Source organism: Aythya fuligula, unplaced genomic scaffold (assembly GCF_009819795.1).
Source record: "Aythya fuligula isolate bAytFul2 unplaced genomic scaffold, bAytFul2.pri scaffold_31_arrow_ctg1_3, whole genome shotgun sequence".
In the NCBI taxonomy this organism is placed as follows: domain Eukaryota; kingdom Metazoa; phylum Chordata; class Aves; order Anseriformes; family Anatidae; genus Aythya; species Aythya fuligula.
In genome coordinates this window covers 100,413-113,047 of record NW_022473981.1, presented here as the reverse complement: position 1 = coordinate 113,047, position 12,635 = coordinate 100,413, and the positions used below count along the sequence as shown (strand labels likewise).

The 12,635-nt window shown below is 44.6% G+C and overlaps 1 protein-coding gene across 3 annotated transcripts in view; it reads right to left on the bottom strand.

Annotated features, from left to right (window-relative positions):
- LRFN3 (leucine rich repeat and fibronectin type III domain containing 3) overlaps positions 1–12,635 on the bottom strand; it is a 47,793-nt gene that overhangs the window by 11,841 nt on the left and 23,317 nt on the right. For all 3 annotated transcript variants that reach the window (XM_032207156.1, XM_032207155.1, XM_032207157.1), the window contains exon 3: positions 2,872–4,266. In XM_032207156.1, the coding sequence (XP_032063047.1) occupies positions 2,872–4,266 (1,395 nt within the window). The remainder of the gene's footprint in view (positions 1–2,871; positions 4,267–12,635) is intronic.

Here is a 12,635-nt window from a genome sequence, read left to right as displayed (position 1 = left end):
TCCGTATTCAGCACTGGGGAAAATGCTGTGGGGCTGCAAGGTGGGAGCAGCAAGGGAAATTATGGTGCATTTACATGCACATAGGGTGCATACGTTATTCTCAGCTAGTTGGCTGGAAATATTGGTGGCAGTCCAGAAGGAAAATTAGGAAAAACATCACCTTTACTCTCATAGCATCCTAACGCAGACACAGACAGGCGTGCACTTACCCCGAAATACCTACCCAGAGGGTGAAGGCAATGGGAAGGTGAGGAAAAATAAGGGAGTCAAAGGAGCAGCTAAAATTCGCAAGATAAAGCAGAGTTACCATAGAAACTGCTCACCCGTGGTACCACTCAACTTGACGGAAGGGACGGGTCTCTGATGCATCCTGCACCGTTTAATGCTTTTCCCAGGCGTTGCCTGCCAGAAATAAATTACACGGCACCAGAGCTCCACCTGTGCTGGAGGTGGAAGGCAGCTTGCCGTCCAGCCCCTCTGGCAGGGCTGAAATGCTGTGGATCCTGCACATCTCCACACCTCTGCTGGGAATCTCCGCATCCTTTGCATCCCCATCCACCACCAGGTTGATGCCGCGGAGCAGATGTTTGTATACCGGTGACATGGGCTGGGCTTAACCACACGAGAGGGGCAGCGAGCAAGCAGAGGGCTCCTGGCTCCCCAGTCACACGGTGTGCAATGCTTAATTGCTTAATTGCTCCTGCGCTCAGCTTAAATCGCTCTGACATTTACAGCGTGGCTTGAAGTAGGAGCAGTGCAGATAACTGCACATGCAGAATTGCCGCCCAATTACCACTCCCATCACTTTAGCATGAAACTTCCTTTAAGGATCTCTATCTGATGATTGCTCACTGTGGGAACTGAAGAAGAACACGCAAATTTTCATCTCGGAGAGGCCCATTATACTATGGTGTATTACATTACTTGAAATCGCTGCTCTGTGAGTCAAAGCATCAAGTGTTTTATCCTTTGGTCATCAACCTGGGCCTCTCACTTAACGGGAATTTAGGCTGAGAAAGGGACATGCAGACGGAGCACTCTTCCCCATTTCTTCCACATGGCTCTTCTTTCGGCACAAGAGCATTCGGCAGCAAGAGCATTTGATTCAGCTCTTGACAGACTGACTAATTAACGAGCTGTCGCATGAGTCGGAGGCTTTGGGAAGGCTAAAACTCGCTGAGAGCAAATCACTGCGATTGCACGAAGGCTGGCAAATCATCCGACCGGTGTTATGGGAAAGGATGCACAAATGTCACCAAACAACCCTTATCCTGCACCCACTGCACCCCACTGCCTGCCCAGCCCCAGCTGCCGCTCGCTGTGCTTGGATTTACTTTGAGATTTACTCCAAAAATTGAATCAACGCCCTTTAGAAGCCCCGGCCACCGCTATTGAGACATCTCTGCTCTGTGTTTCCCTGCGTTTCACAACTTTGCAGATCCCTCCAGCGGCAGTGTCACAAATGTGCTTGCAGATGACAATTAAATGAGGCTTCAGCTCCCAGCCAGCTCCTCGCCCTCCATCAGATACCAACAACCACCCTCCCACCACTTCCTAAGAGGTCCTTGCTTATCCTCGCCCAGTCTTTCCGCATCCTTTCCAGCCCGTAGCCATGGCAACGCCGGGATGGCATCCTTCCCCACAGGGACTCTGAGCATGGGCATTTTAAGATGAGGCTTTTAAAAATCCCAAGCGGCTGCAAAGTGAAAGTCTCTTTCAAGGACTTCAACATTTTTCATATGCAGTTCCTTTTTATTTTTTTATCTTTTTTTAACAAGAATTTGCCTGCAAAGGTAGGCATTTGAAATGTGAATCCCAGAGGAACAACTACCCTACATTCCCTTCCTTAGGGGACTGCTTACTAGAGCAGTATATTTGAACCCAGCCTTTCAGCTGTTAGATGCAATTCCCCTTTTGCTTATTCCTCTCCATACCTTAGTGCAACCAGCAGCATTACATTAGGTAAATCATCATTGCTTGGTTTAGAGAAGTTGATGAAAAGCACAACTCTGGAATATTAACTCCGTATCAAGTGCTAGCTCCTGCTTTAATGTCAGTCTACCCCTTTCCCCCCCCCAAGCTAATCACAAACAAAAGCCTATAAGCAGCAAGGCATGTAATCAGAAACTCAACCGCCCTGCCCAGGGAGCAACTATAAAAATCTGCACAACATCCACTGAAGCTGAGCAGCAAATAGTTATTCCCGAGTAAATTTTACCAAATAAACTCCAGCCGATGAATCAGCGCCTTTAAAAGTGAAACCCCCACAAAATTCATCACCTAAAGCTTTCCGGGCAATGTCCAGTTCCCTCCGTGAGCTTTGTCCCTGTGACAGCATGGAAGTGGAATAGAGGAATTGCGTGATGACTTTTAGGGGCTGAAGGTTTGGCATAATATACAAGAGACATAGTATGGCCATGCATATTTGCCATACAGGCAAAATGTGGCCTTGGGGCATCTCTGGACATCTCACAGATTTGGGCATCTCGATTTTCCTCTCTTTCCTATATATTTAGGTAAAGCAATTACACTTAATCAGCATGAAAGGTAACTAAACTTTCCATCTTAATTTCCCTGGGTGTATTAACTGAGATAATGCTCATCAGCCTCGCTCCGTCCATTAAACTGGACTCTGAAGATTAATTATGGCTGTAAAGGGCTTCGAGATCCTCGAGAGGCAGCAGAGAAGCGGGTGTATTATGAGTTTTAACAGTACAATTCCTCAACGATGGGAATTTAATGAGCAAAGTTGTCCCCTCGTTCACAGCCACCGCCTGCAATTAGCTGCCATTGCAGGGAATAATTCAACCTACGCTCTTATCACCTCTTTCTTGCTTCCACCTCCACAAGGGAGGAGGTGCAGAGGGTTACCTGTACACGAGGATGTCATCAGAGGAGCTGTTGTACTGGATCTGGTACATGCGAATCCCGGGGAGGTGGTGCTGAGAAGGCCACTGGATGAGAGCAGAGGACGAGGTCAGCTCAGCGACCACCACCACCTTCTCTTGCTGAGCCTTCGTTTCGTTCGGAAAGCTCGACTTGGCAGATATCAGAATATCCGAGGGGCCTGGCTCCGCGTCTTTATCGCAGTTGGTGCTGTTAGCGAGGTTGGGGTATGGGGTAACGAGGAGCTCGACGGGAGCCGTCGACTCTCCCGCAGCGTTTGATGCTATGCAGGTGAACGTGCCCTTCTCCGTCAGAGACGTAACCAAAATATCCAGGGTACCGTTCTCGTAAGAAATCGTCCTAGAGGTGTTAGAGACCAGCTTCCCGTCGGGTGCAATCCAGCGAACGTAGGGGTCCGGATCGCCCACAGCTTTACACTTCAACGAGACGCTTTGGCCCTCCGTTACGGTTAGCTTGGGGGTTCGGTGTGTTATCATCGGGGGCTCGCAGACAAATTCCTCCTCTTTGATGGACCAGAAGTATTTGCCCATCAGCTCTGGTGGGGAGGCGCAGGTTTCTAGGTCGTCTTCTCTGGTGAGGCGCCTCAGCCACACCAGCTCGCAGTTGCAGTGCAAAGGGTTGCCCCCAAAGCTCAGCACCAAAGATGACAGCGGAGATCCTTTGGACTTGGCGTACACGGGGATCCTGGAGAACAACGGATCGGGAGGGATCTTCTTCAGCTTGTTGGAGGTCATGTCTAGACGGGCAAGCTTGTGAAGATTGGAGAAGATTCCCTCCGGCACAAACTCGATGAGGTTATGATCCAAGCTGACCGTGTTGACGTTGGAAAGTTTGGCGATTGTTTCCCAGGGAACGTTAACAAGGTTGTTGTAGGACAGATCCAGGTCTTCGATGGTTTCAATAAAGTCATCCAACGACCCGGGAGAGATATAGCTTAGCTGATTGTTACTGAGTATTAAGTGTCGAAGGTTGATCAAACCTTTGAAATGATCTTCGTTGATATAGGTCAGTCTGTTACTATCCAAGTGTAAAGCGTGAAGGCCTTTAAGATCAAAAAATGCGTAAGGCATGATTTGACTTATTGTATTCCTCGACAGCGTCAAGTGAATGAGATTGGTCATGTTTGCAAAATCCTTTCTCCTGAGCGTCGTGATGAAGTTGTCCATCAGCCTCAGCTCTGCCGTTCTCCTGTCGATGCTGGGGGGCACGAAGAGAAGCCCCGTCTTCGTACAGAGGATGGTGAAGGATGGAGACAGGTTTTGACACATGCATCTTTTGGGGCACATCATGGCCTTCACGGCTGTGCTAATAACCAGTAGATAGACAACCAGCCTTTCCATCGTAAGAAAAATAGCAGACCTAAAGGGGGGAAAGAAGAAATCCATGTAAATATATTTTAATTGAGCATTAGAAATAGGTTTACACTGTCGTTGTCGTTATTCTTTGCGTGGGTCAGAACCTCATTTCGAACTGTGCATCGCTTCATTACTCTGTGGTAATGCTCGCCTCATTTTTTTTTTTTTTTTGCCATTATGGATTTCTAGCAGCTTTCTTTGGCTTTCCCCAGCTCATCTATGCCCTGCCTATACCAAGCAGGGAGCTCCTTGGAGAGCGCACATTTCAAGGCCAGGGCTTTTTCCCAGGCGGTGGCAGAGAACTAAAACTTTTCCAGCAAATAAAGAAGGAGAAACACCTTCAAAGGCATTGCTGAAAAGCAAGCTTGTGTTTAATTGGAGAAGCAGGTATATGTTTTGTGATTTTTTTTTTTCTGTGCAGCTTTAGAAACTAAATTTCATAATTACACATGGTTTTGGTCAATGAAATTATCTCCGTGCAATCTTGTGCGTGCCAAGTTATTTCCCATTGTACCTGAAGTGCTTGGCTGCTATACCAAGGGTTGATTTTCGTTTCTACTTCACCTCCAGCTGGCTGGAAAATTGCTAAGCATTAAGTGTGGTGACTCAAGCGACCACGAAGGCTCCCCATCTGCAATGTAAAGGACTCAAACTCCGTGTTTCGCCCAAGCGTCCTGGTACAACCCTACTCTAGAAGAACCTTGTCGTCTTCCTGCAAACAGCACACGTAGTTTGACTTCACATACAAGTCCCAGCACACTAGAGATGACCAATTAAAGTTAATTCCACGTGCAAACCCTCTTGTGTGGTGGGTAAATGCAGAATGCTGTAAAATAACAAGCTATTGCCTCTGAGAGCGAGCCATGCAACACAAGACATAATCCTCAGTTCAGCACAAAGCTGGGACAACAATAACCTGCTGAGTCACAAGGGCACAATTTGAGGTGTCAGCAGAGTCTCATGCTACGTGTGTATATATATATTATATTTTCATGTATATACATTTTATTTATTCAGGGTTATCAGGATCTAGAGCTCCTCTACAGGGAAGCAGATCTTTCAAGAACAGAATTATGGTAGCACAGGTGGTCTAGAAATCAGATTTTCCACAGAGAAAAAAAAATATTAAAACCAACTGATCACTTATAAAGTATTATCACTTTTTTTTTTTTTTTTTCCTAATAAGTATCTTCTTCATGTCTTGCTTCCTAATCATTTATCTCAACAGTTTTCCTACTGTCACTCCATCCTGCACCCCGAACCCTTCTTGCCTCTAACGGCTCCAGCTTTTCACTCCTGCGAGGTATCAATGATTAACAGATGCGTAATTATCCAAAAAAATGGACTGCTGTGCAATATTGTAATTCCCTTGTTTTGTCATTAACAAATATTAATGCAACTTTAATGGATTAACTGCCATCTGGGCTGTAAGAATCCAGTTCAAAACCATCTCACTTCAACCATTATTCTGTTAAAAAATAATTAAACGTTGCTAATGTGAAACCGTGGCACTAAAATTAATGATTTTTAGAGCCAACAATAAGCATAGTGCAATTACCCTTACAAACTATATGACAGTCACAAGGAAATTGCGACTTGTAAAAGAAAAGCTGCAAAGAAGTGAATTACTGCTATGGCCCTGGATTCTAGTTAAAAGCAGCTTTGGTACTAGCACCTAAAAACTGCATTGGGAATATACCTGATTGCCTGGTAACACAATAGTATTTTTCAAGATGGTTTAATCCACAGCATCTCAACAGAAGGCGGTAAAAGAAATAAACTTTGTGTTTATAGGACTGTGCAAAGAGCTAGGGCATAAGCAAAAAGAACTTTTTTTCCTGAACTGTTGCTTTTCAACTCATTGCCCTGGTTTGCTTCTGCATGGTTGCAGTTTAAAATTCATACAAAAAAATTGTTTTAGTCATGTAATTCCGAAATAATAAAGGTTTTGCTGGCAGATGAATGGCAGTACATCCACATCTCAGATTTTTTGCTGAGATTTTTTGGTTCGAGATACGCGACAGGAGATCAGTAGCAGGAAAACATTATTAAAAAAAAAAACATCGGCTATCGCTTCAAGTCTAAGCGATGTTAAAAGAAAGGGATATTTAATTCCCACAATTTGCAGCTATTGGGCTATTAACTTTGCTCCGTCGGAAAGAGTTTGGATTGCCTTGGCTGTAAATGTAACACATTTTAACAGCTTTAAATTGGTACTGTGGTATGGAGATTGCTTACACTCTGCAAAACACATGCACATGCTTCAGGGCGGATAATAAATGCTATTTTACCAGCCTCAAGGAATAATTCCCATCCTCCAAAAAATAAAAAATGAAAGGCCCTAGTTTAAATAGGAACTCGAAGTCAGCTTGTGGGCTTGGTCCAAAAAAGCCCAAAGCAATTCTGTTTCTAGCAGTGCTGCCGAGCTGCCCCATCATGAAAAAAACCCAGCACACTATCCTAAATGCAGCAGACCCTGGCTCCTTGCAGCGCAGAAATAGCAATGTATAGGCGGTGGCTATTATCTATTTCATGCCCTCATCACATAGAAACACGTCCCGAGATGTTTCATCCGTAAAATATTGCTTTTCCAGCAAACAAAACCCCAAACCCATTGTACAAGGCATTCCTGCAGCAGTTATCCTGGCCAAGGGTAGTAGGCCGAGCCCCTTCATCTCCCAAATACTTCTTTTTTTGCCATCCCACTGCCATGCCAACCTGCTCATCGCACAAACCAGGTGCTCACCATCTGCATCTTTAGAAATAACATCAGAAAAAAAGCTTTATTTTTTTCTCGAGGGAAGCATCATTATTACTCTTCTCTGGTCCAGCATTAACCACCACATTGGAAAAGTCTCTTTAATTTACCAACAATAAATAATGTGCTTAATTTACTGTTGCTCGCTCCACCTGGCACCGGGCAAGAAGTGCTTCCAGTAAATGTTTAAAAAGCATATTGCTAATTTCCCATTTTTTCCCCAAGACCAACACACTGGGAGTGCATCTCTTGATACACTTGGGCATGGAGCAGATTTGCTGCAAACACTTCATTTGAAATATTAAGTCTGAAGCCAAATTACTGTAATTGATGTTAATACAACTTTTTGTTTTATAAATCTAGATCACGGCAAAATAAGAACCCCCAAGTATTTAATACTAAATGACATCAAAATGCAGAATGTTTATTCTTTTTTCTCACGTTCTTTAGCGTTCAGACAGGCCAACTATGCAAATGAACTCATTTGCATTTTCCCAATGCCCACATTTGCATGGTGATCGCCTGCTGCCTGGGGAAGTGCATTGGTCACACAAGAAAAAGTCACATTTGCTTCACCTAATGCCTCAATCATCTGTCAAGCCCATCAACAGCTCTGAAAATCTTTTTTTTTTTCTTTTTAATTATTTGTTATTTTTACTTCTCAAAAAAATGCTGGTTCCTGTTCCATTTCCTAAAGCCTACTGTGTACCATCTCCTGTGGAAGGAGGAGCAGGATCTAAGTGACGATTGCCACCAAAAGGTTAAGCACTTTATGGATTTACTGTGTGCGTACCTGCGCTCCATCACTCTCTCTTTCCCTGTATTAAGCTGTTTTCTCTACCAAAAATCCTGACCTGAAACCATTCAATCCTTGGTTGAGGTAGCCAGGAGACCAGCGTCAATTAGGAAACCGAAGCAGCTCCTGTGGGTTTTAATGAATGGTCCAAGGTCTGCTGAAGATGAAAAGCAGAGAGTGAATTATATATTGATGTTTTATTTAAGGACAGAACAGGTAATGCTGCTTCAGAGCTTCCGCGCTCATAAACGAGCTATTCTTAGTCTTGCTGTATGTCTTTCATGGAGGCTACACTTAAGCACAGCCAATATCAGCAATTAGGAGCTTTCATTCTTTATTGGAAGACCCATTAAGGACTGCAACACATCCACCACCCCGTTCCTCTTAAAGCAGCCTTAATGAAAGAGTGGAAGAAAGCAGGAGGTCAAGAGAAGGCAAAAACCCTGTTAGAAGCTCACTGCCTAATATTCAGAGGATGAGTAATTCCTCAAGCCACGAGAAGTCAGCCACTTTGTAAAACAAATGGAATAATGGGTTTATTGTTCACCCAAGCACAGTCGGTGTCTGACAAACTGTGGGGGATTTCGGTAGCGCTTCGGTCTTCCACAAGCTCTTCAAGAGGACTGATTTCAGCGCACCAGGTCTGTTTGGTTATTTTCCCCATCCAGGAAATTCCCTTCCCCTTCTGAATGTATTTCCTCTTGTGTGTTTGATGCTGACTTTAAAGCTGGAAGCAGTCAGAAAACAGCAGTTTTCTCTGCGGAAAAAAAAAGCCGGAGTTCCGCCCAATTAACCCACTAACTTTGTGAATTAAAAAAGCCAACCTCCTACATGGGAAAAATGTGCCGAATTATTTTGTTTTTAGCACGGCAATGGGAAGGGATGGTGCACTGAGTGAGTGTTGCAAGGCTGTGAAATGCAATCACAGTTGTACAACGACACGCGCGCGATCCCTGGTGGGAACGGCTGCTGGACAGAGCACAAATCCCAGCACTTGGCTTTGCTTCAACCACTTCATGGCGTGCAGATTCTCCCAGTATGACCACTAAGACCATTAACCAGTGCTAACCAGGCCACAGTTGTGTGTTGCTTGGAAGTGCATTCATCTGAGACTTATTTTTAAGAAATGAAACATCCAGAAATGAAGTGTCCACCTACTACTACTACGAGGCGTTTGCTATGAGAAGGTGTTCAACGCTGAATGCTACCAACTCTACCGCTTCCACATTTTAACCAGCCCAAAATGTTTTACAATTGATGACAGCTAATGACACTTATAACAAAGCTGGCAGACAATAATTTCATTACAAATCCCATGCCACCACCGTTCCCACCATTCAAAGTCTAACAAGCATAAAATTGCACGCTCGGTATGTATGCAGGCAGGTGTGTCATTACTCTGACAAAGAAATGATAGTATTTGTAGACAGTGCTTTAACAAAAGAACAATATTCATGTGAAAAATCACCTTTAGTTGGATATGAAGAAAGTGGGCTGCGTGGAAAAATGCGTCTCTTTCTACAGACTTATTTTAATCTCTCCAAAGTTCCCTTCTGCTCATCCCTGTCCTTGTGGTTAGTAGGATGAAGATGAGTTGTGAGCAGGGCATTGCAAAGCTGATCACTCCATCCTTCCAGCTCATACTTAGGGATCCAAGACCAGCATAACATCAGGATTTATTTCTTTGTTTATTTGCGCTTTATGCAATTCTATTTTTATGCAATTCTGTTTTTATGCCATTCTAATTTTATGCCATTCGAATTTTATGTAAACTGCATTACACATTGGAAGCGAAGTGAGTTGCCCCTCTGTGGGACAGCCAAAATGTGATCTGTAAGAATAAGGAGGCTGCTTTAAACCACGTTCAGCAAACCTCTAAATCCGTTTCTTCACTGAAAAGGAAATATAATCTTTACACTTAATCTACACGTCTGCTCATTAGCATGTGAGGAATTAATGGGAATACTCAGAGCAGTTCAGTGTTAATGCATTCGAACAACTCACTGCTGGCACCGATGGGGCTATGCTGGAGAAAAATCAGTCTACGGGATGTAGAAGCTCTGCTGTAACCCAGCAGAGCGTGCTTTATCGGCCGACCTCTGCAACGCACTGCCGAAAGCCATTTTGTCAGCTGCTGGGAAGTGTCTTGCCGAAAATCGTTGCTATTGCTGCCTTGCCTCCCTGTTGCGAGGGCACACAGATGCCTTTGCCCGACAGCTCTCAGCATTTCCAAGGCGTCTGGAGCCTAGGGAATAACTCCTCTGGGCTGCACTGGGAACCCACTGGGAACCAGGGAAAAATTAAATGGGATCCTTCCAACGGTGTGCCCACACCTCAGCATCTGAATACTTTGCAAAACCTCGGCCCTTTCTCTTAAAAAGAAACAGAAATTCACTGCATTTTTTAACCCAATCTCCCCCAAAGCATTGATGCCACCTAATGCTGCTAATTTCCTTTTCCTTAGCAAAAGAGGAGGCCGGTTAAGCAGATGACCCCTGAGTTTGTACCACCCAACAGCTTCGTCTTCTGTTTATGGATAAAAAAACACCCAATAATGGCTTTATCATAGCACCACCACACATCCCAACTCCTTTTGGAAGCCCCACTGCTGTCACAAAGAGTCAATCCACTGCCTGCAGATATCTTGGCAAGACAGAGAACGACCAACAAAATGCAAGCAGCACATGGCAGGGCTCTTTTTTGCAAGAGAAATGCAAAACTCAGGGTTTGTTCAATGTTCCCATCACCCTACCTGCCTTCCACCCTGCTGCCATCACCCAAAGCAATGACATTTTCACGAGGCTTGCCCAGCATGAAGCTGTTCCCAAAGAGACTTGTAAAGCCCCTCGACATCATGATTAACAACGTCTTTTTTAAATTGCAATTGCTCAGAACAATTCTGCAATGCATACGGCTTGTTCCTGGCTCGCAATTTCTTCTCCTAGCTTGGAGCAGATTCTCTCTCTCTCCCTCCTTCCCTGATTAAAGCATTAAATCAGAAAACTGCGGGTGCCATGAAAGCAGAAGTTTTAGGAATGAATCCTCGTTGAGCACGCTTGTCAGGAGACGCCAGATCAGTCATCATGGCAAGAAGGAACACAGCAGCTACAAAGACCAGCAATTGATTGTGCCCTACCCAAAACGTTTAAAATTACACTTCAAATCATGGTGTTCCCGAGTTCTTGTGATATCTACTCGCTCACCTGTTTTATCCTTGACTGCCAAGTGATTTGCCCAAAAATACAGAGGGTCAGTAAAGGGCTTCCCGCAGCCATCCTGGGCTTGCCAAAATGGGACCTTTTTGGTTCCCCAAGCCCACATTCCTGCTCTTCTCTTCATGGAATCATCTGGGTTAGAAAAGACCTCCAAAATCGTCATGTCCAAGACCTCCAAAATCACCACGTCCAGCCGGCAGCCTGACCCACCAAGTCCCATCACTACACCACATCCCTTGGGGCCACGTCCACACATCTCCCAAATACCTCCAGGGGTGGGGATGCCACCCCTTCACTAACACAAAGCTATAGACACCCCTCATAATTCAGTATTAACCTGACCACACTTAATGGAATTTATTCAACAAGCTCTACTGTCATTCCTAATTAGCCTTAAGAACTGGGATGCTGTCCCAGAAGCATATTTGGGCTCCTGATATAAAATTCTTCTAACAAGGCTGCTATGGAGGATAAAGAGAAGCGTGTTGGATGCATCTTCTAAGATGACACAGCAGTTCAAAAACTCACCCAGATAATTAACACGCACGTCAGCCAACCAAAGTCTTACGAGCAGGTCATTACTGTGTCTCCACGTGGTGGTGTGCATGAGGTTTATTCCTAATTCCCATGTTTGTCGCTGGCCAGAGTATGTCGAGAGGCTGACACGCCGCCTTCGAGCACAAAAAGCATGCAGAAAGTTAATCCCAACTGGCATTTTCATTCAAAAAAAAAAATGAAACAAAAGGTGCAGCAGAGAAGGGGAACAAAAGAAAGCAGCTTGTTAGCTACAGCTTGACCTTTGTGGGTAAAGGATTCAGAAGCATTTAGGGGAGGAAAAAAAATAATCAAGCTCCTCAAAGGCTGTAGCAAACTGAGCATCAAAAACTACCACCGTTCCCTTCAGAAACAAATGCTAAATATTTAATAAGACAATAAGCTGGCACACAAGGCTTAAAAGGCTATTTTACTCCTCTTTGAATTATGAATCTCATGCAAGCGACCCCTCCACCACAAAAGATGTGGTACGTGTGTATAACAATTAATTTCTGACCGCTAAGCATCCCTCGGATACAGCACTGATTTCAGCTTTGCTGTTGAGAAGCAGAAGTGAAGAGGATTATTATTATTTTTTTTGTGGTCTTACTACAGAGAAAGAGTTGAGTGCTCTGGTGAGACAGATGGACAGACATTTGGCAAGACCTGCAGCCTTCAACAGAAAGGGAATGCGTCTCTATAATCGTACAAGCATCTGCTACACATGAGAGGAAATCCAATACCAGCTAGAAAATGAGCCCTCTCAGGGTCCCCGGGGAGCAGCTCCTTTGTGAAATGCTCGTAATCCTCGGAAAAAGGCTGGAGTGGAGAGTGGTGCACGTAGAGCCGAGATCACAAGTTTGTGCCTTGTCCTTTCATGTACCCTGCAAGTAGGACGAGGAGTCCTACAACATCATCAACAGCAAGAGAGAATCAGTGGAATGTGCGAATTTACACCATGAAGGACTGATAAAGTGTGATTCCTCAAAAAATCTGGCTCCATCTGACTCCCTAAGGAGACAAACCAACAGCAAGGGTTGATGAACCTTCAGAGCTTTGCTTACCACTAA